The sequence below is a fragment of the Poecilia formosa genome, unplaced genomic scaffold (genome assembly GCF_000485575.1).
Source record: "Poecilia formosa unplaced genomic scaffold, Poecilia_formosa-5.1.2 Scaffold18, whole genome shotgun sequence".
NCBI lineage: Eukaryota > Metazoa > Chordata > Actinopteri > Cyprinodontiformes > Poeciliidae > Poecilia > Poecilia formosa.
In genome coordinates this window covers 3,814,337-3,837,405 of record NW_006799957.1, presented here as the reverse complement: position 1 = coordinate 3,837,405, position 23,069 = coordinate 3,814,337, and the positions used below count along the sequence as shown (strand labels likewise).

General features: G+C 36.9%; 1 protein-coding gene across 2 annotated transcripts; it reads right to left on the bottom strand.

Moving 5' to 3' along the window:
• Positions 1 to 654: 654 nt before the first annotated feature.
• st3gal8 (ST3 beta-galactoside alpha-2,3-sialyltransferase 8) lies at positions 655 to 20,324 on the bottom strand. Of its 2 annotated transcripts, XM_016668950.1 has the most exons (10): positions 20,222 to 20,260; positions 17,399 to 17,448; positions 9,792 to 10,128; positions 8,400 to 8,556; positions 7,778 to 7,916; positions 6,708 to 6,901; positions 6,451 to 6,630; positions 4,686 to 4,731; positions 3,708 to 3,827; positions 655 to 2,144 (listed from the first exon to the last, which is right to left on the bottom strand). In XM_016668950.1, exons 3-10 carry the CDS (start codon positions 9,940 to 9,942, stop codon positions 1,977 to 1,979), a joined length of 1,155 nt encoding a protein of 384 aa, XP_016524436.1. In that variant the 5' UTR covers positions 9,943 to 10,128; positions 17,399 to 17,448; positions 20,222 to 20,260; the 3' UTR covers positions 655 to 1,976. The 2 variants fall into 2 exon arrangements, with proteins under 2 accessions (XP_016524436.1, XP_007547121.1); XM_007547059.2 differs by lacking the exon at positions 17,399 to 17,448 and having other exon boundaries at positions 20,222 to 20,324.
• Between the last annotated feature and the right edge of the window lie 2,745 nt (positions 20,325 to 23,069).

Sequence of the window (23,069 nt, the reverse complement as noted above, 5' to 3'; positions counted from 1 at the left end):
GCGCATACAGTGTTCATGTTTTGTTTTTTTTTTTTTCATCCAGACGGCTTCCTGCGCCCCCCCTGCAAAGACACGGCGCCCCCTCTAGGGGGCGCGCCCCACAGTTTGGGAACCTCTGGTGTAAACCAAGACGCACACATTCAGTTGATTATTCAAGACAATCAGCATCAGATTATTTTTTCGTACATTCACAGTGCAGGTGCAGCAGCTGTCATTGCCGCCTGCTGAACTGGTCGGTGCCTCGTTAGCGAGTCTTTTGGTTGAACCCCAAACTGTTCTCAATTTTCATGTCATCCATTGAGTACACATGTCATGTTACTAGTTAGGTTTTATTTAGGAAATCTTCATAATTATGTTGGTCTTCATGTTTGTCACCATGATCAAGGGAAGAATCATGGAGTTCCATTTGGCTCAACTAATGAAAGAAAAACAGGATTCCTCCACAAAAAGCAACTGATGAGTTGCTCTACATTTGTTAGCATCATGCAGTAGCAGTATGATGCCGTTTTATGTCCCACTAAAAGGCATCTGTAACACTGTGGCATTGCTTTTGCGGATTGTGACCAACTGGAAGACAATATCCCGTTAAAAATAAACAGAAATCCTGCAAGGTGTTTAAATTATTTAAACTCAAACTGTTAGCTAAGCATAGGCTCTGTGACCAAAAAAGAAAATATAGCAAAATTATAGCAAAAAAGAAAAAAAAAAAAAGGAAACTAGATGCAGACTCTGTTTTCCTTCCAGTCATGATTCTATTGAGAAGGACGGTTTTTAAAGGACCTGGTAGGATTATAAATACAAAATCCTAGAAGTACTCTTAAAGATGCAAACATTCATTGGCACCCATGGTAAAAGCAAGTAAAAATCCTTCAAATAAATTTATGTTTTCTTGTGGCAGCATAATTTCATATGGTTATGGGAACTAACAGTCTAATGGGACACTTTTTAATCTGACCTGACATTGACCTCACTCCTTTTCTCCAAGCACCCCAGGAACACACTCTGGGAACCTTGATACCAATGCTAATTTTTCAATACACTCCATCTCTTCATTAATTTGTTCCCATCTGTTATTAATGTAAAAGTGGATTTTCACTGAGTTTTTCAGCAGGATAATGATCCAAAACACATGGCCAGATGAACACAAAAACCCCTTTTTGCCTGGCTGCTCCAACTTTGCTAAATATGGGATATGACTAAGACATGTTCTTTAATCAAAAAGGATTTACACAAAATAGGCACAGCTGGGTTGATTTTGTTAAACTGAGTTATTTCTTGACTTGGATTTTTCCTTCCAAAGTGTGAATACATAATGTCTCAAATAAAAAAGTTGGACTTTTCTAAATTTTCCGACTGAGATCACACTGCTGCAAAGATTAATTTATTTCATGATTTTTACACATTCAAAGAAGAGGTGCCAATACATCTAACCATGTTTGCGTTTGGTTAATGAGCAAATCGATCATCTTCCCATTACCAAACATTTCCTCCTCATTAAAAAAGTGCTTTTAATTTAAAAAAAAGAGGTTACCCCTTTGTAGTGTCTACAGAATCTGATACAAAAGTTTATGTTACAAAAAATTGGTGGTTGATTCCCATTCAGAGCAAAATGCATGGTGGTCAGTGGCATCAGTGACCAATGACAGGACAGTCAATAAAGGGATCCAAAAAGGCTGGTTGTTCAAAATGAACATCTTTGAAGGAGCAGAAGTCTGTAAATACATCTTTGCTGCCCAGCAGGTTTGTTGTGTCAAGCCAGTTCACTTTCATGCTTGGTGACTGAAAATAGGCAAAACAGCAACCAGAAGGAAGCTGCTGAAGGCAAAGTGGCATCAGAAAAGAGAAAAAAACTGCTATCTGATTACTGTCCAATTATTCCCATGTTTGAAAAAAAAAAACAAAACAAAACATATGCAGCACACATCTGGCTAGGATTTGGTTGTTCAGAACCAGATCTTTCAGTCTTCATGCGAGTGTCAAAGGTAGAGCTTTATCTTGCCCTCCTTGTCGAGTCTGTGGATGACCTCTGTCTCGAAATCGGCGCTGTGAACACCAGTCTTCCTGAAGGCTCCAGCGAAGCGGTTCTCCTCCCAGTAGTGATGCCAGTTCCCCAGCTTATCAGCACCATAACCAAACACAGACACCTGAAAATGGACAAAGTGCATCATTACTATTCAACAACTGAGTGTCTGAGGAGCGCGTGCCTGCCGAGAAATAAATTGTCAAATCTTTTTCCAATAAATTCTATGAAATAATTTAGATTGGTGGCACATGGCAATTATAAATATCACTAAAATGTTCATTTATTTCAGTTAATTAAAACTTGACTATATTGATTCATTACATGGCAAACGGATACATCTCAGAAAATTTAAATAAGACTGAGAAAATACGGATTCTTAATTCAGAAATGTAGGTCTGCTGAGAAGTTTTTTTAATAGCTCATTTGGCAAAAGCTATTGCTTCAGCGCAGCATGGCACTGAAAGGATCATTTGTGGCCCCTCAGCTCATCTGCATTGTTGGCAGGGTAAACAGTTTATGTTTTAAAATACAACATGGCCTTTACGTTTCTGCATTAAAACTTTTATATGTCTTCTGTAAAACTCAGATTTAAAAAAGTGGGTTTTTATTAGTTATAATGCTTAACAAAAAAACAAAAACAAACCTAATGTTAGGTAAATTGTATTATTATTATTATCAAATGTTGTTATACCTTTATAATATTCTTGCTTTATGTACTCTTATTTGTTTAATCATGTCTTTTAAGAAATATTCCTGTATTGTTAAATCACTCTGATTTCCTTTCTCAGAGGGCCCCTCTGAAGAAGAGCAGTGACAGCAGCTCTTTACAAAACGCCCTGCCTTTTGACCTGTTAGATAGCTGTAAAACCATCGCCATGAAGATATGCAACTTGCTCTGTTTGACCCTGTGTCAGAAACTGGATATTCTACGTTAAGATAGATTGTGTTAGTTAGTGATAATCATTGGCGCTGTAACTGTGTGAAGTGTCTTCCCTCTCCCTTTAGAATTACAGCGCTCTCTGTGATCAGGGATCCTAAAAGACACTAAAAAGAGAGGGGCAGGCAAATGTGCTTTCAGAGCGGTAGGAGATTTGTAACTGAAAGCACATCTCTCTGTTCTCCTCGCGAGTATTCAGAATCTAACTTTCTCTTGTCTTTCCTGCGTTATTTAAACTGTGTTAATAGGCGTCAACTCTGACACCTAATGTATCATTGTGTGTAATGAGTCACTGTCATATCTGGGTTTCACTTATTGAATTAAATTACTAAAAAGGAGAACTGTGTCATTGTTATTCAAATTTACTGAGTTGCACCTGTTCCACAGAGGAACAGGTGCAACTTTGTTCCACCTCAGGAGGAACAAAATAATTTCTAAGCAGTCAATTTCAAATGTGTTTTATTTTGTGCATTGCAGAAGGTCTAAGCAGAAATCACTTGCCAAGTTTCTTCCCAAAATTTAGTACTTTAACAAATTTCTAAATGGGGTGAAAAAAGGAACAAAAACAACTAAAAAAAAAACAACAAATTCCCCCCTTCAGTTTTATGCTTCTTGCACCAACTGAAAATGTTTGTGGTTTATCTGAGAAAAGACTGGGCTTTGGTTTGACTGATAGAATATAATCTGAACATTAACCAGCATTTATATGTGAAATTGAGTAAAAGCACAGCTGTGCTTTCTTCCTACCTGGTCACAAGTGTGCAGAGCAAAGATGATTGCCAGCATGCCGGTGGACGGATAGCGACCGTGATGCTCTGTCCAGTGATCGTGGACATACTTAAAGAAGACTGGATTCACCACCAGAACCTACGTAAACACAGGGTTTCAATGAGGAAAACTGACTGGCCAAGAAAAAACAGACAAAAGAAAAAAAAAACAGATAAACTGATTATCTCTTCACCGTTTCCCTCTGCAGCAGTGAAGACAGAGCAGTTATTGTAAACTTACGTTGAACTGAACTGTGGCATCATTGTATCGATTCCACAGTTCAGTGGCAGAATATATTGGAATAAAACTAACTTTTAGGAGCAGGACCAAATCTGAACTGTTTTTTTTTTTGTTTTTCTACTTTGTTGTGCCTCATGCTAAAACCACACATCGTCTCCCCCTTATCTGAGATTGGGTTGTGCAGGTAACTGATCCAGAAGGCATCCGTCAGATATCCATCTCCCCCACGACATTCCCCGGGTCATTCTGGGGAATCTCAACGCATTCCCAGGCCAGACGGGATAAAAAGTCCCTCCAATAAGTTCTGGTTCTTCTTTGGAGTCTTCCCTCAGTGGGACATGTCCAGAATACTTCCAGAGGGAGGCACCAGGCAGCAATTCTAATCAGAAGGCCGATCCACCTTTACTGAGTCCTTTACTGAAGCACCAACTCTTTCAGCTCCTCAGCCTAGCTCTGAGGTTGAGTTCTAGATCTCATTATTTTGGTCAAGATCCATATCGCATGACAATAGGTGAGGGTGGGATAGCAGATTGACTGAAATTTAAGCTTGGTTATGTTGCAAAGATAAAATGGTCTGAACTTTTATCCAAGTGGAGCATTGAGGTTTGGTGGAGTCAGCTTTGTTGAATTCACTGCATAGTAGCATCTCTTGCAAGTCAAAATATGTTATCAATAAGAAAAGGAAAAAAATAAAATTTCAGAAATGTGTTTATTTACCTTATCTCTATCAGCCCCCACTCTGTCTTTGACCCTCATGTAAGTCCTGAAACACAATTAGTGATTGTGTGAAAATTAAGTTACTTTCATCAGTTTGCATACATGTATATAAATGTTTAAAATCAAATTAATAATTCTGGTCAGAAATTTACATGCACTCATCCTGGGCATGAAAAGCAATGTATAATTAATTATAATATAGCATTTTTTTTTTCCAGTGCAGAATGATTACATGATGTATAACATCTGTATTTTTAAGGATTGTCTAAATTGTCTAACCTCAATCATATTAGGATGCATATTGCTTAGCAAGTTGAAAAAAACCCAAATACTTTGTGGCCATCATCAAGCTTTTGGCACAATTCTGCTGGGTGTTTAATTTGGAATAAGCTCCGACATCAGCACCGTTGAAAAGTTTGGGTTTGTGCCTAAAAGTTGGGTCCATACCAGCCATCCAATTAGTTTAAACGATCTGTGTCCATTCTGCCAAGATGATGGCTTAAAAATGGACCTTGCTGATGGATAAAACAAACTATTTGATTTGTCAACCAATTGCTACAGAATACTTATCTAAACATTACAAAGAATTAGGACATATAGTTGAGTCTATATCACATTGAGTTTATTAAACACATTATATCAAAAAACAACAGCAACAAAAAAACCATTAAATTCAAACTTGACCTAATTCCTATTTTTAGACATATTGTAAAAACGTAAAGATTTATAGCTGGCGTTGAATGATAGCTTTGCACCATTTACGTGTAAATATCTTTGTACACTAGAAATACGATAAAATTAACTTACAAGTAACTTTTCAGCAAGATGTAGGAGCTTGTTTTAAGTCAGTGATTCATTAACATTACTAGTTCCATTAGCAGATAAATTTATAACAAGCTCTCAAATCTTAACATGTCAGTCCGGTGATGGTGATTTTATGTCCAAATGCCTCTTGCAGTAGTTCTCCTCACAAGATTTATTTTGCAAAATCAATTATGAGGCCTTCTATAAAAACTCTTCCATACTGGAAACCTGTCATGTGCTACAACTTTAATTCACAAAGAAGGTTAATTAAGCGTTTAAAGCTCAAATGAATGCCAGAATAAGAACAAAATCTCTTAGAGTTATTGTGCATATAAGGCACTTGACAGAGCAGGATTTCAGAAATATCCTTTAATCAACACTGGAAATATAGCATGGGTTTTATAGACAAGTAAGACCTGTAAGAGTAAATTAAAGGACATTACAGTCCATAACTAATTAAATACAAAAATAGTTTATTGTAGAAATATTATGACCATGATTCTTTGCGCTGTATATTTTACTGCAGTATATTATGCTGTTTTACAATCACAATTTACATCACCATGCCTTTAGTCCACAGAATGTTGTTTAAAGTAAACATGTAATACGACCAGCTTTGTGCTTTGGCTATTTTATTGCCTTTTGACTGCTGACTTGACAGCTGTTTATCGACACCCTCCACAAGGAAGATATCAATCAACTGAGCCATGCTGTGACATTGAAGGAAAGTTCAGCTGGAGGACAAAATGTGGTAGAAAAAGAAATGGAGTATCGAGAAGATAAGCTGTAAAGCTTTAAGTAACCCACCTGGAATAAAAATATATTACTTTCACTATTTAATCTTCCAATTTTCCTAGAAACTTAATTTGAGGTTTTGTTTAGCTGAAAGCTATAAAATCAAACTGAACGAAAATAAAAGTTTGAAAATTATAACTCAAACTTATGAACTTAAATGTCTTACATTTTGATATGGCCGGTTGACAACGCACTGGTCAGCCACTCCAGGTCCATCAGCTTGAATGGCAACAGGACGAGGTTGACTCCATGTTCCACATCCACAGCACTCTCCGGGTACAGGAAGTGATGCGTCGTCCTGTTCCCGACATCCTTCTCAAAACCTCGAGTCACTGCCTTGTTCATTCTAAGCAGGAAGCAGAAGGAAGGCTAATGAGAACCGTATATTTACATTTATATGTGGGCAACCTTGGCCATACAAACCGAATTATGAAGCTGTGCGAGTTGATTAAGTTGCCGTGCCCGGACCCCCGCAGGTTGCCCGAGTTGCCGACAACTGCACATTTACGGCAACGTTTGTTGACTGGCGTGGGATCCACAGGGGGCGGAGAAATGACCTGGAACATTTTTGCCATCACTTTCTCTAAAGTCTGGCCATTACCAGACCGCTGAAGACTCTGTAGAAAAAAATACAACCATAGTAAATAATTTAGGACCAGAAAGAAGGAATGTAATGGCTACAGACTGCTGTTAGAAAACCGACAGTGAATGCAATACAAGAAAAAATAAAATACTGTAAAGACGTTTTGCTGTGAACCTCTTCCAGTTATGGTGCTGCTACAGACTGCATTCTGTAAACCGGAGTGATGATGTTAGCAGCTTTGGTACTCCCCCCCTCCTCCTTTTAATCTACTAATGGTATCTGCAGCAAGACTTAATCTATAAATGCAGGAAAAAGACTGAAAACATTTGTCTCCATTAACACACTGCGGATATCAGCTTCCATCACAGGAAACCAGAAACATTTTTAGGACTGCTTCAGATTTTTACAAAACTTTATGCACCATTATTGCATTCACTTTTCTTTTATAATACCAGCATGTCTTTTTTTTTAATAACATTTTGTACATCTGTTTTGCAGTGTGCAAGGGCTACTTCTTAGATGAATTAGATTGTTGTTGCTCCTCATTCACATTCACATACTGGAAACAGCTACATGAACGCTGACTTTCCATAATTGCTGATATTATTCAAACTGTTCATATTTTGAAGAATTTTGTGAGTTACTTAATGTATTTGAGCAAATGGTAATTTTACAGATATGATGAAACAAACTTTCTTGGTTTTATCAATTTACAGACTAATCCAGCCAATACACAACAAGTTTGTTATTTTAAAGATGAAGCATCCACAGGATAAACTAGAAGGCACACTGAACAAAACAGCAAACTGTTCAGGTTGTTAAGTCAAACCTCAGACATGCCAATTAATTCATGAAACGTTTAACTCAGAATAGTAACATCCACAGAGATTCAACTAGAACTTCTCCTCACCAGCCACCATGCAAGTGCATCAGGGTCAAACTTGTTGTTCTTGGCATGTAGGATAGGTTGCTGGCTGGAGATGTAGCGGTCGCTGAACCAGACAGACCCCTGGAGGTCTGAAATGCAAGAGTCTGAGCAACCGCATGACCTGAAAGAGGACGACACCGAGAGTCATGCAGGAACTGACAGAGAATTACAGGACACACAGTCTCTACAAAAAGTCCTGTCACTATGAATTTTGCTCGATGATAAATGGTCACAGAAGTTATTACGATAAACAATAATATTGGTGTGAGACCATCATCAACTAATGTGGTGGTAATGGCATAATAATGCAAGTACACCCTCCTAATGATCAGTAAACATTCATTTCTAATGAACATTTAAAACAGAAAAACATGTTAAATAAAAAATAAACAAAACAACTTCAATAAATAAATCGATGAAGTCTGTAAGCAAAACAGGGCTTGTAGAGACCAAAGCACCAGAATGAAGAATTTTATCATCCAGTTTTATGGTAGAAACAGACAAAAACGAGAAAAACAAATTATGCAAATGGAAATTGTTGAGCTAGTTTTAATTTATCATGAGATTAATTGATTTATTGCGACATGCCTAGCTACAAAATTACTTTGGGTTCTGGAAGCTGACTACACGGTCCTCCTTGTTTTCCTCTTCGTTGTCTTCCTCTTCCTCTTCTTCTTCTTCTACATCAGCCTCAGGGGAAATGGTACTGGGAGGAAGACGGGGGTGAGACAGGACAGCAGGGGCCACTGTTGGCTCAACCACTGCAAGCAAACAAGTTTGAAAATAAAAACTTAGAAAAATGATGCATAATGAAAACTCTGATTTACAGCTCTGTTTTTCGCAGCTTGTTTGTTTTTCCACATACTATAAGACGTTGTGACTATGGACAGCTGGACATCCTGTCTTATCCCAGTGTATTGTGCTAATGAAATCTGACCTATGTCAAAGAGCATTTACAGCTTCTGATCCTAAGACATCAATAATTCACCACAGCATTCGGTCTTGCATAGCTTTTCCTTCTCACCAGAGTCTGGGCTGTGTGACTCCTGAATGTGGATCTTTTTGGTTCTTTGGCTTATAACAGGATGCCAGACCCATTTAGACACTTTACTAGGCACATCTGTTCACTTACTTGTAATTTAGTGCATTTAGGTATCCAGACTCTGGGTTTTAGCTGAACATCAGAATGGACAACATCCACTGGGATTTTCATGTAAAACCATCTAGCTGGTTTACACAGAATGGTAAATTCTCCAATTTGATCTGAGTTCGTACTGCTCCTCATGTCTCCCTTTTCCATAAGGAAGAGGAAGACATTCTTAAATTTATCAGGAAGAACAATGACCAAACACCATCTACAAAAGCCAGAAATGGCAGCAAAGATTTTAAACTACCTGCTAACCTTCTAATCCAATCTAATTTGGTATCTACTGGATGGTGGATGCATTTTCAGAAGATACTAAAAAAATAAAAAATAAATAAATAAAAACTACAACTGTTCAAAACCCAGAAGTATTGACAGAAATGTGTTCTTCATTCAGACGACCAGATAAAACTTCCAGTTTTAGTGCTTATGCCCTGAACAGCTGCTGCACGTCTCCCCACATATATTGCCATGACAATTCTGCTCTACGACCAAACAAACAAACAAACTACTTTTGAAGCTTCCTCAACTGGTTACGTCCTAAAACATTGTACTTGCACATATGACTCTACTATTGTGGAATCAGGAAGTGCTACTCCCATCGTCACAGCTACTTTTCAACTCGACTCTGCCTTAAAGATGTAAGAGCAATGGTTCAACATTTATTCCATTAATATATACCACCAGGGTGGGATGAAAAAGTCTCACACCCAGATACCAAGTCATGATGGGGACTTCTAAGGTAAGGCTTCTTCTACCTGATATAATAATGGGATAATCGTTCATATTACATTTTATACTGAAAGCACAACTGATATTGTTGCCATTGCAGAGACTCATTTTTTTTCTCACCAGTGTCCCTGCTGGAGGCTGTGGATTTGCTTTGGAGTTGGGCTATTGACAGTGGCAGGATGTGTCTCCTTTGGATGCTCTGGCTTGCGAGCATCAGCAGGAGAACAACAGCAACTGCCACGACGACATAAAGCTTCCTCCTAACCAACATGGCTGGACGGATGATGGGGGCGGTGATAGCAGGAGGAAGGAAATGTTGATGAGCTGATAATCGTTGAGCTATGTCAGCATAGTCGTTGTCATCTGGACATTTTGCTCTTTACAGTCGTCTCTCCTCTCCGTTTTATTTCCATTAAGCTCGAGTCCAGTGATGCTTTCTACACAGTGAGGACAGGATCTGTTGAAGACAGAAAGACAAAAATATTAACATAATCTTCAAATTATGTTTGGCCAAAAAGTTTGGTTAGCTCTTGGACTGCTGCAGTTAAACATCAGTAGCTTAAAAGCTCTTGTCTGTAGACGATTTACTAATATCTAATAGGGCTGCACATGTAGTGACAAGTGATATCAGGAGCAATTTTATACTGGTTTCAACATGTCTCCTCTCCCACTCTCTACAGCATCATCTACATCACCTCCAAGTAATTTCATCAGTGAGTCTATCCAATAGGTTGAATATATTATTGGCAAGCAAAGTGTGAATTCCTTGCAAAACATATTGTATTCCCAACAGCTCTTTGCAATATTGAGGAACATTTTTATTCAGATGTCCAATATATTTGCAGTATATTGTGTGTGTCAAATGTCCAAATCATGTAGCTATTTTTCCACAAACTATGTTCACAAAGTACATCTCTTATATGGACTTCAGGAAGTTATTTGTATAAAAGAAGGAATGGCCAAACATCAGAAATTACAGGATGAACTCGTATTCAAACATTTCTCACTGACATTTCTGCCAACTTAACACTTTTTAAAATTATGACTCAAATTATGAAGGAGAAAATGACAAACTGACCAATAAAAACACAATTGATTGAAATCTCTTTTTGTGCATCATCTCAAGCAGTTATTTGTAAAAATTAAACTATTTGTCAAATCCATCACAAGCTCCTGGTAGCAAAACTCATACAATATTCAAAAGGATTTAATAACAACCCAAGATAGTAATTCAAAAGAAGAGTTAAACTAGAAAATGCATGAAAAGTCAGAGTTCTTGATCTTTAGAGAACAATGGAGTCACCAACTCCCCCCTCCTGTACATCACCTCCGCTCTACTCCAGCAGGAATGTTTCCCTGCAGACAAACGTGGTCTGTGAATACCAATCAGATCTGGATTTGTTTCAGCTACTCCTGTTTCAGCTTCCACTCTGCTGTCAACTTCAGTGGGCCTCTAACTTTGTTATGTTCACAAGAGTTTACATTTGTGAAATTTAATCCCTCAATAGTTTTCAAAATGTTACGGTTAGCGGAGGATGTCCGACTTGAAAGCTTAGTCTGCAACTTTAGCTCTAGAAACTGATTATTTATTAACAATATACATGGAATAAGTAATAGCAACAAAAATAAAAGAGAAAAGAAAAGCCACTTCCCACCCTAAAGTGCTCGGTAGCACTGATTACTGAGCCTCTCTACCCTAAACCACAATGACCATCATTTATTTCAACGAGAGCTTCAAGTCAAAACACATAATGGTAAACACACAACCACAGTCATGTTTGTTAAAGCTTCCCATTTCCACTCTAATTTGGAAACGTAGAGCTTCTTAATCACCGCCATCAGGCTCCCACTGATTCCTGGTTTAGATGAGTCTTTAGCTGATTCAGGCTCCGTCTGCACTTTTGGAAACACAGCATTTCATCTGCATTTCCCCAGCTGTGGTTCTCAGGGCACACTTACCTTCATGTTTTAGATGTTTTCCTGATTCAGCAAACCTGATTTTAATTGATGGCTGATAAACAGGCTTTTTCTGAATTTCTATCATCTGGATTATGCGAGTTAAAAAAGGGAAACATCTAAAACATACAGGACATGCTTACTGGACCATGGTGGGAAACACTCACCGACAGAACCCATTTATTTAAAACCTTAAGCAAGGTAAAATAACCTTGCCCACTGAAGGCCCTTATTTTTAAGTTGTTACATGCGACTTATTTTTTCATACCTATAAGTTAGCCAGCTTTCATACCTTTAAAACAATATAATGTAAGGTAAGTTATGAATGAAAATTAGCAGGGGAAAGAAAGTCATATCTCTGAGTTCAATATTTTTCACACAGAGTGCCAACAAACTACTGAGGTCTTTTTTTTCTTTCCAAGGAAAACCTAATTAAATATTTTTGTTATGACAAAGGGGCTGATCGTAAATACTCAACAGGAAGATTTGGTTTTCCTTCCCTGAAAAAGCAATAATAGGTCAGATTTTAGAGGAGAATAAATTCCTTCTAGTGTTTCTACTTACTGCCCTGTGCAAAGTGCTCTACAGTTTTGTGAAAGCACAATGCCTAAAACATAGGGAACAAACTGAAAAAATAAGAAGTCAACAAAATAATGGAGAACTATGCAGTTCGACAGCCAGCTAAAGGTAATTTCAAACTTTGTATTGGAAATTCAGGGATATGCCTGGCATTTTAAAAGCTAATGTTGAGGTTAACATTTTAATACCTTAAAAAAACTGTAATGATCGAGGGCTTACACATTGAGCAGTTTTAAACAGGCCACTCACTGACTTTGGTTTGGGATCAAGTTAGACAAAGTCAACATCATGATTCTTTATTCTGGGTAGCACTGAAAGTCCAAAGGTCTTTCCAATTGTGCGTAATCCCCGTCCTGCTAAATGCAGGACTTGAATATGCAGTCCGACAGTGCAGTCATGTGATCTCATTCCAGTTGTCTTCACCTTAATCTGCAGCCAAAGCAGGTCCCTCAAAGACAAGAGGCATGCCACTCCATATCCTGCAGCAACAACTCAACTTTCCTTGCAGAAAGCTTTCACAGCAGCTGGTTGGACAACTAATTTCCTCTCGGAGTAGAAAACACATCTATTTAGAGGCCTGCAAAAGCCTCACCAGTCAGAAAGAGTTTAAAGAAGAGGGGCGTCATAATGACCATCAGCTGAGTCAGAGTCTGTATGTTATTTTAGGATGAGTGGAGGTTGAGGTGGAGGAGAGTGGGTTAGAGGTCACATGGTTTCCTGTGCTGGGAAACCACAGCTACAGTAGTCCTTGTTTCTTCCTTTCTTGTTGCATGACCTTCGCGTTCGGTTTTCATGTGCAAACAGAAAGCAGCTGCCTGAAGTTATCAACGAAGTTAAAAACAAGCAGTAAAAAGAAGGTATGCAAATTGGCAACGACACACTTCAATAAACCGCTGCAAAGTTGTGCGAGAGACTTTAGGGTATTCTAGTGGATTTTCACTCATCTGCCATTCAAAAGAGTTATATTGGGATAAATATTTGATTGTTTAGGTCTTGGTTGCTAAACTCTTTTACGAATTAAATAAAAGGTCCTTATTTTGAATAGTCTGACATGCTATAATAACAGTATCTGCTTAAAACAATGCTATTTCCCTGAAGCAGGGAAATAGCTAAGTTCCACTTTTTCCACACACAGAAATGTGATTTTCCTTTTTCCGTGCTTTAGGCCATTAGTAAAGTTAGCTGATAGCACTGACCTTTAATGGAAGAGAGAGCACAGAGGCCAAAAAAAAAAAAAAAAAATGCAGAACTAGATTTTTTTCCACTCCATTGCAACACCAACCAGTGTAAATTAACCTTCAATCAGAACATAAGCAAGATCCCTTGGTAGCAAATGAACTTTGTGAATGAAGGAAAAAAAAGAAAAAAAAAACTAAAATTTTTGGTTCAACAAAGAAAGAAGAAAAGACTGATTGCTGTTAGTCACTTTAAACTGCTTAGAAAAATGGCACTGAGCGTGAATGGTGCAATACGAACAAGCAAAATGCAGATAACGTGTTCTGATAAACTTCAAACATGTTACCCAACATGTTAGGCACAGCAGAAACACGAAGCTTTTAACAGCATTAAAGGGTGTGTGAGAATCACATCAGATTTTATGAAAAGCAGAAGTATTTGTTTAACTACTATTTCAGAAAAACAAAACATGCGTACTTGATCTTAAGGTCTCCTAACATAAAAACAAATGCCTAACCTCTCCAACGGTGCTTTAGAAGCCAGGCATCAGACAGATGAAAGCCTAAGAAAGCACAAACTCACATGGAAATAGCTATAAATAATACCTCCTAAAGAGGAAAAACACTATTTGCCTATTTCCAGTTACATTTAGGACACCGAGATCCCCATTTCTATCTGGAGTGTTATCAAAAGTTTATATATACACTCATCTAGATCATTAATATTAGCTATTTATTTAAAGCATTGTCTTGCAAACTACAATTGGGTTTTTATTTCCATTGCTGGTTTCTTTAATCCACACAGTACCTACATTTCCAATACAGACTAATATATTCATGCACTCAGACTAAGAAAACTTAAAGAAGATGGACCTTCACTAGATGCTTTTTGTAGTCACAAAAAATATTTTACTATACTTTTGATTAGATATTTGAAAATTTTTATTCTATTTAAATTGGCTGGTTTCTTGCAGTGGACTCTGGTTTTAAGCAAACACCATACATTTTCAATACAGCTGAAGTCCTGCAACTCAGTACCAGGCTTTTCTAATTTGCATAATCAACAGATAAATGGTTAAATCATGGGAAGAGTCTGGACAATACAAAAGGACAATGATCTCAAAAACAAATAAAATGTAGTTTTGAAATAAAAAAAAAGGCTAACCAACTTCCAAAATGCCTCCCAGTCTCCATCCCAAAGATGATATTTGAACTACATTAAAAAAAACAACAACAAAAAAACACTGTTCTGTGCCAGGAAACTAACCAAATCAATATCTAAAATTGATCTCAAATTATGCAATAAGCTTTCTAATTAGTATATGAAAAGGATGTGGTATTGTTGCAATTTGCTCAGAAATCTTAACTTCAGTTTTTAATGGTGACGTTTGAGGTTCACCACAGGTTAGAGCTGTACTTATAGTTTTGATGAGGTGCAAGTTAGAGAAAATCTACACTAAATCAAACGTACTGGATTTTGCTTTTAAGCTGTATTGAAATATTATGATTACTCCTTACCAAATGCATGTCTTGTTCAAGTAAGATCAATAAAGGTCCAAAATTAATAGGATATTCAAGATGGTGATGAGTGTCTCAAAACTTAAGACCAGAATTATACCATTCACAGTTGAAAGGTTCATACCAAAATGTTCCTTTAATTAACAGTTTGAGATGTGGGCATTTTCTCTGTAAATACAATCTTATTTCTGTCTGACTGACCTTTTGTTGCCTTTCAGTCAGTTCAGACTTCTGAGGCTAATCTGTGGTTGTGGGCCAAAGAAATGACCCTGGTTGAAGTAGACAGCGAGTCTGAACAATCCGTTTCTGTAGCGAAGATTGAGAGTAAGGCCTCTATAATTACATCTCCCTATGTACTGACTCAGATCACACAACCTGCCTCTCCATCTGTAATTACATTAAGTGTTTTCAGTGTCTTGTTTCAAACCCATGCATCAAGCAGGACCTTTAACTACAGACACAGAGAACTCACTGGACAATACTGCAGACTAAATTGTCTTTCCATGATACCAAATACAATTTTTTTATCAAAAGAAATATACCAAGACTATGACACAGGAAAAGAAGTAATAAATTGGAAGGATTTACAGATGAGACCAAAAATGACAAGTAATCATAGAAAGTTTAAATAATCGTTCTAGAAATTTTTAACAGTCGAGTTAAAGTGGAACAAAGCTACAACTGTTCTAACCAAAGTTTCAAAGAAGAAGAAGAAGCATGACTGGCAAAATACCCTCAGTATTTTTGACATTTCAAAATAATGAGGTTTGAATTGCCACAACTCATTTCATCCTTATTAACCACACTGCAAAACAGAGTGCAAGTGTCACCAAGCACCATTTCATCGTTCTCATAAAGTCTACAAGATAACACAGTTCGCAACAGCAGGTTCCCGGCTCTGCTTTGTTAAACAAGTTAATCATAAATCATAAAGACATGCAAATATTTTGTCACAGCTGGCTGAAACTGTTCTTGCTGTGAACCTTACACAAAATATATAAAAGGGGAAACACAAACAAGGTTCTTTAGTAGTCAATGTGATTACTAGATTTTTTATTTTATTTTATTTTCTTTAACTGAAGTGGAGGAAATCACCTTTCGGCACAATTAGTCTGACACAGATCTCTGGTTTCAGTTTTCAGTGCTGATGCAAATGACAAAACTTTATAAGTCCTCTCTCACATGTTCTGCTTATTTGTTGTGCTTCTTCTAGCCAGAAGACCCTAAAGTAGTAATCTTCTGCATTAGCTTCTTTAGATTCTAGCTCAGACAAAACTATGCAACGAAGAGCTGTTGTTCTGTATTCCTTTGTCCCAGAGAGTCTGAGATGTAGATCTTGGATATTGTCCAGTTGCTTGGGGTGAACTCGCTGGGACGTTCACTCCGGTCCTGACAGCTGGCTTGAATATTTTTAAACTTGTAGAAAGATGGACTCCAAACATGATGTTCAGGTTTTACTCATTGCTTTGGCAGTGTGGCGTAGTTTTTGTTCAGTATCTTCATGTGAGTTGTTCATTTAAATTTGCCTAATTTTATGAACAAAACATCTTTTATATCAAGTCCTGATAAACTTCTCACTTAAAATATGAACTTTTTAAGAATGATGTTTTTACTTTACAGCACACCGATGATATTTTTAATAAGCCTCCTCAACTAGTTGGGGAAGCTTTTAGCTTTGATCATAAAACAATATGGGAAGTCACTGCTTTAAGATACGACTCTTCAAAAAGATTTTTCTTTATTATTTTGCCTTTTATTTTTCATGCAACTCAGTAAGTGACATGCAGAGACTTAACTTTCACTTGGGTTTACATAGGCATCATTCAATCCAAATCACTTCAGTTGGTTACAAAATTTTCCACAAGCAAAAAATAGTGAAAGTTAGTATTTAGTCTGTCACCAAATATTTTTGCCAGATGTCAACACAGAAAATCATGCCTGGAAATCATGCAGATAATTAGGTCATTTCCAACCTCACACATAATTTACATTCTGAGATTTTTAAGATCATGCACAAAACCTCTCTCTCCCTTTTTTCTGCAATTTCAACACCATTTAAAGTTGTTTCCATCAGCACAAAACACTTGCAAAGCAATAAAAAGCTGAAAAGGAAAAGGGTGCAAAGAAAAAAATCCTGCTTTTTCCACTGAGACATCATCCCCTTTTAAAACCATGTCTAAAACTTTCCAGTGCTTCTTTTTGCCCTCCATTCAAGCACCTTTTGAAGTTACAGGAAATGCAATATTTTTCTACTGTTATTCACTTAAAAGATCAGCACAGTTGATTACAACTGTTTCAGTAAGTAGCAACCTACTTAGCAAGACTATCAAACCATGCTGTGAAATAAATTATGTAAATGTATTTTTGACAGCAGCAGTTATTAGCTAGCTAATAAATTAAGCTAAGCTTCATACTGTTTAAATATTAAGCTGTGGCTGTGAAGACCATGAAAATTAGCAACATTTAACTCTACATCTTGTTAAATGGCTCAAAGCTGACCTCAGAGAATGATCTGTCAGTCTGTGTGTGCAGCTGAAATACTGATGAACCTTCAATCTGCAACATCATCGTGAGCAAAAAGTTTTCAATAGCAAACAGAGGAAGTGGCTCCACCCTTATATGTGAAGATAATCGCTCTACTCAAAGGTTGCACATCTGCATTCAAACGCTTGAGTCACCTGAAAGACCTCAACAAGAGAAGCACACAACGAGAAAGTAACTGCTGCTTTAGCCAGCTCATTTCAGACAATTAGGAATTCCTTATTACAGCAAAAAAAGAATAAAAAGAACAAATAGTGATCTCAAAATATTGCCGGACTACAATAAAACATTTGCCTGACACTTTGCTGCTGACACACCTGAATGTCCCCACTGAGACAAAGATCATTTCTATTCAATTCAAAATAAATCATACCAGAATATTAGTCATTGTCGACTAATATTTCAATACTGGCTATGAGAAAAATCATCATCACACCTCAAAGTAAAAATAATTTTTAAAATGCTGTAAGGAATTTTCTAATTTCTGTATACAAATCTACATGTAACATGGAGGTTTTGCCACATAATGTCAATAAATATTTCTTACTTGAGTGTATACCTTACAATGGATCATTGTAATTTCCTACCCAAGTAGAAAAATTTAAACATTTAACTTTAAGACCACAACAAATTAAAATATCATTAAAGAAATTAATTTCAGTAATTCCATTCAAAAAGTAAAAACTTTTATTCTACATAGTCATGACAGAGTGATGGTTTAGAGCTAATTAAAAACACAAAATTAAGTTCCTTGCAAAATTTAAAATGTGATGAGACTAACAAAATGACAAAAATATGTATTTTTTTAAACATTATCTTTTATCTACCAAATAAAAAAAGTCCTATATATTCTTGTTCTATAATGCTGAGGTGTTGTAACAGAGTGAGCTTTTTAAACTGTGTAGGTTACTTTGTGGTTTCCAATAAGTTTTGTTGTTTTTGATACCTCATGGGTAATAACCATTGCCAGGAAGAGCAGACACTAAAAAAAACTGGCAGTAATTAGTTCTAGCATGTACAGATGGAAAAATATACATCACATTCCCCTGGTGAAAGCAGTGAGGAACGTTTTGCTTATTTGTATTATGAGCCCATGTCTTTTTGTGTGAAATACGTTTGCATTTGTGTTGCAGTTTTCAGACGCATTTGATGGAAGCTGCTCCACCAAACTTTGTCCAAGAGTTGAGGGATTGTTACAGTGAAAACTTGACTCCATGTGTCGGCTGCCATTTCTTGATTAAATATTTTGTATGTTGAAATGATTTTGCATTTGGGTTTACCAACTCTGGACGAAGTAAGGGAACTAAAAAGGAATGGATGAGAGCCATCTTAAATGGAAATTATTCTAAAATACATTTCAGGGGAAACTTCTACTAGAGGTGCCATTTCCTCAAGTACAGGTTGCTTAGCAGCTACCAGCTCTAATGTTTTCCAAGGGTGGGCGGTGACAGAAGCAGCTCTTAAAGTCAAATTAGTAAAAAGTTAAATCAGTGATGGAGATAGTAGCTTGAGATGACAAACTATTATTATCTTAGCTAAGGTAGCCAAGGTAGCTATTAACGTCCAAGTAAAATGTTTCTGACACCATCTACTTCAAGACTGCTTTAACACAGTGAAAGTGAATTACTCAACAAAATCATCTGTCCTCCATTTCCACACACTTTATTGGGAGAATGGAATGCTGAAAAATGAATAATTTGATGCAACTGGCTGCATTTGCTTTAATAAATAACATGTAATTAACTGTTAATATAAATTGGCTGGACTATAATAAATAGAAACTTAACTGAATTTGAATCTATTCCTGTATTTGAATTATACTGAATTTGTTTCTCCTGGATATAAACTGGATCAGTTTGTTTTTTGTGTCATCAAAAGTCGTTTTCTGTGGAGAGGTGTTAAAAAATAAACTGAATTCAATACTTGTTGCTTTCTTTTTACCAGACTTTTTGCTTCCACTTACCCTCCTGTTAACAACCCCTCCAACGAGTCTTTTTTAAGGACTTGGTTAAAATGACTGTTAGCAATCTTCTGTGTAATTATGTAGGTCACAACATTTCTGAATCTAAACTTTTTTTAGTCAATCTTACGCTACACTTTCCTAAGGTGAAATTTTGAATGTGGGTGAACTTCATAAAAGAAATAAATTCTTGAGGTATATCACCAAGTGCAATTTGTCCACATTATGAATTAGTTTCACATTTAAACTGAAACACGAACATAAACAAAATTCGACGACATTGTAATTTAATGGGATGCACCTGTATGTTAAATATATCCGCTCGTTTTGAAAGACTATCGACAGTAAAATGCACCTAAAACATATTTGAACAAGTAGCCGTTTTCCTATGGGTAGCAGTAAAATTGCTGCGACGACCCTGCAAACGGATTTGACAGACAGTTGGTGAAGAAAGTGCAGACTAAGTCTCCAAAGTATTGTGTCCTCCTCCGCCCACTACTTTTCTTTCTTGTCGGTATCATGCACTCCTTTCCTTTGGTAACACAAACACACAAAACAACAACCAAATACCACAGAGAGCAAGAAAACCATCAGGTACTAGCCAAAACTTTGGATTAAAAAAATAAAATAAAATAAAATAAAATAAATAAAAGAAAAACTTGCTCGAAAGTTGCTCGCCTGAGTCACCACCACACTGCGACATATTCAACAAATAAAACGAAGCAGCTGAGTGCGAGTTCAGACATTTTTTTAGGTCCAACCAAACAGTCGACAAGAGTCTTGAAAACCTGTTGGGAACAGACCGAGAGTGAGAAACTTACATGTAGCGGCAGCAGAAGTAGCGGTGCAGGCCACGGTTTTTTTTTTACTTCGTCTCTTTGTGAAACCTCTGCGCTGATGGTATTATGATGCAGAGCAGAGGCTCCGCCCAACTGGGAGGGGAGGTTATTTATTATCAGTGCGGTTATCAGTGCGCCGTGGGGTTCTTCCCCCACTCCAAATATGGTACAGTATGTTTCACAACACACCTTATTTTCCTCACTCCGTCTTTTTATTTTGCTTACTCCTTATGCTGAGTGAGTAGTAGTTAGAGCTTCCGTAAAAAGATTGTGCAGTTTATGTGAGATGTAGTCACAGTGCTAACCCTAGACCAGGGTGTAAACACACTAAAAACTGACGAATTGTGGGAGCAAAACTACAGTTGGCAACAGCAAATCAAATTTCACAACTTATTTAGATGTTTGTTGTTCTTGTCACTTTTGATACTCTGCAACCTCTAGATAAGGTTGAAGATCTGTTTCATAATTTAGGTTTTTCTCAGAATGTAGATTCTGGTGTATAACACGCAGTGACAGTTTCTGATATGAGTGGCATGGGCAACCGCCCAGGGCGGTTTTTTTTGGGGGGCAGCATGCCAAAGCATTCCCAAGTACAAATTGCATTATGTGAAAGTACAACCCATCCACAACTACACAGAAGGGTGGCCGAGGACATTATTTTATATTCAAAATAAGTTCATATTACAAATGTAGGAGAAATTTTTGACATGTTGAAGACTTTTTCTCAGCTCTGTTGTTGAATTAAAAGTCATTTCATACTCTGTTCTCATATTCCACCAGTTTCACACACGATTGTTTTTCCACTTGAATCAGAGTCAAACCAAGTAGATTCTTATCTCGTCCACAAAGTGTCTAATTTCACAGATGAGAGCTTTGTGTAATACTTATGTGGATGGGAAATCATCTTCTGTCAGGCCTTTAATAAAGTATTTTAAGGTTGCGTCTCACACAAGAGGAGAAGTAAAGGATCTTCTCTATAATCTCAAAGAAAGTATTTTGAAGATAACTGGGCCACAAGGAGGAGTCAGAGAGCAATGCACATTACATAATATCACATAATCCCACATTATGTTATGGGAAAGCAGTTGAATATGTTATAGACTGTTGCATAAGAGACTGCTAGCATAATAGTCTATGCAAAAGTAAGCTTTAAATCAGAGCCATTCTGAGGAGAATAAGTACTAAACAAACAAGCAAACAAAATAATTTGAACTCACTGACCATTTTATTAGGAACATCTATTCAGTTACTTCTCAAAACTGAATGAATAAACCAAAAACATCCCAGCAACTTAATACATTTAGGCATCTGGAGGTTGTAAACATGGCTTGCTAAAGTTCAGGCTGAGTATTAAAATGAAGAACACTTTTGAGTCACTTTAAATGTGGTAATGTTTTTTTTTATGACACTATTGACCTTTTTTGAACAGTAAATGAACAGGAAATAGGGAGAAGAAAGAAGGGAAAGACATGCAGCAAATGACCCGAGAACAGAACCAATGACAATCAATGGAGGATCACAACAACCACATGGTACCAACTGGGCCTCTTAGCACCCCAAGCATGGGGGTTGGTCCTGAACCAGTCAGAGTATCTTAGGAGCGGCTGATCTTCTGGGATTTTCAAAAATAATCTGTTGTTGGGTTTACAGAGAACAGTTTAAGTAAGCAATTGTGCAGGTAAAAAAAAGAAAAGCATTGCTTTGCAAAAATGTTTGTCAGAGATAAGAGGACATTGTTTTAGACTGAGCATTTGCCTAAATAACCACTTGGTAAAACCAAAGAAATCCAGTCCTTAGAAACTGACTGCACATTGCATGTTAAAACTTTTTTGTTAAAGCAGAGTGAAAATATCTTCAGCTAAGAACAAGTAACAGAGAATAGAAATCACACAGGTTGAGCAAAATTGGACAATGATAGAACAGAAAAATGTTGTCTGGCATAAGTAATAAGTTACTTATTAAGTAACTTCTTAATAAGTTACTTATTAAGAAGTTGATAAGTAACTTTTTAGCAAGTTACTGATTAAGAAATAAGTAAATTCCTTACTTTTTTCTTAAGTAAGGAAGTTACTTAAGAAATAAGTAACTTCCTGGATATTATTGCATCCAGCAGTCCTTGTGCAGTCTTGTCCTATTGATTTGGCTGATTGGTGGTGAGCTCCATTCCTTCCATTACTTCATGGCATTTCAAATCAAACATTTACCACAATGTTAGGATATCATGCAGCAAACCCACTTGTTTGGCATCAGGACATGAAGATATTTATAGTCACCACCACTAGTATTTCCTCTTACATATCCTGCTTCTTATTTTTGGGTTTAGATGCTGCCTATATTCTTGCAACTATAAATAATCCATCTTTTTATCAAGGTAACGAACATGATTGGGAAGAAGACAGACGGAGTAGTTGGGTGCCTGTTTTATTAGTCTTTGGTTATCACAATGGGTCTTTTATTTATTTATTTATTTATTTTTTTACTTTTTTATGAGTTTCCAATAATGTTTTAAAGCCGAAACATCTTGTTCTGAGATGAAAATATAAAGTCTCAGATATTTCAAGCCCATATTTATCTGCTGTGCTTTAGCTCTGTCTTTAAAAGGGATTCTCTGCAGGAAAATCATTCATGTTAAGTTTTTTATCTGTGACTTGTCAATCTCCTGCTACTGCCAAGGCTTAACTTTTGCTATTAGTGACTTTTTCTTTATTTTGTTTTTGCAAAATGAGTTAAGCACCTGCCCTGAGTAACGTCTTGGGGTATCTTCCTGCTCTTACTCAAGGTCAAATTCACCTGAATAATTCTGTCTTCTGAGTCTGTAAAACTTTGCATA

Coding starts and splice junctions, on each gene's coding strand:
- st3gal8 (XM_007547059.2), bottom strand. CDS start 9,942: ATGTTGGTTAGGAGGAAGCTTTATGTCGTCGTGGCAGTTGCTGTTGTT. Junction 4,732..6,450: donor TCAACCGGCCATATCAAAAT/GTAAGACATTTA, acceptor ATTGTGTTTCAG/GACTTACATGAGGGTCAAAG. Junction 3,828..4,685: donor TGGGGGCTGATAGAGATAAG/GTAAATAAACAC, acceptor GTGTTTACGTAG/GTTCTGGTGGTGAATCCAGT.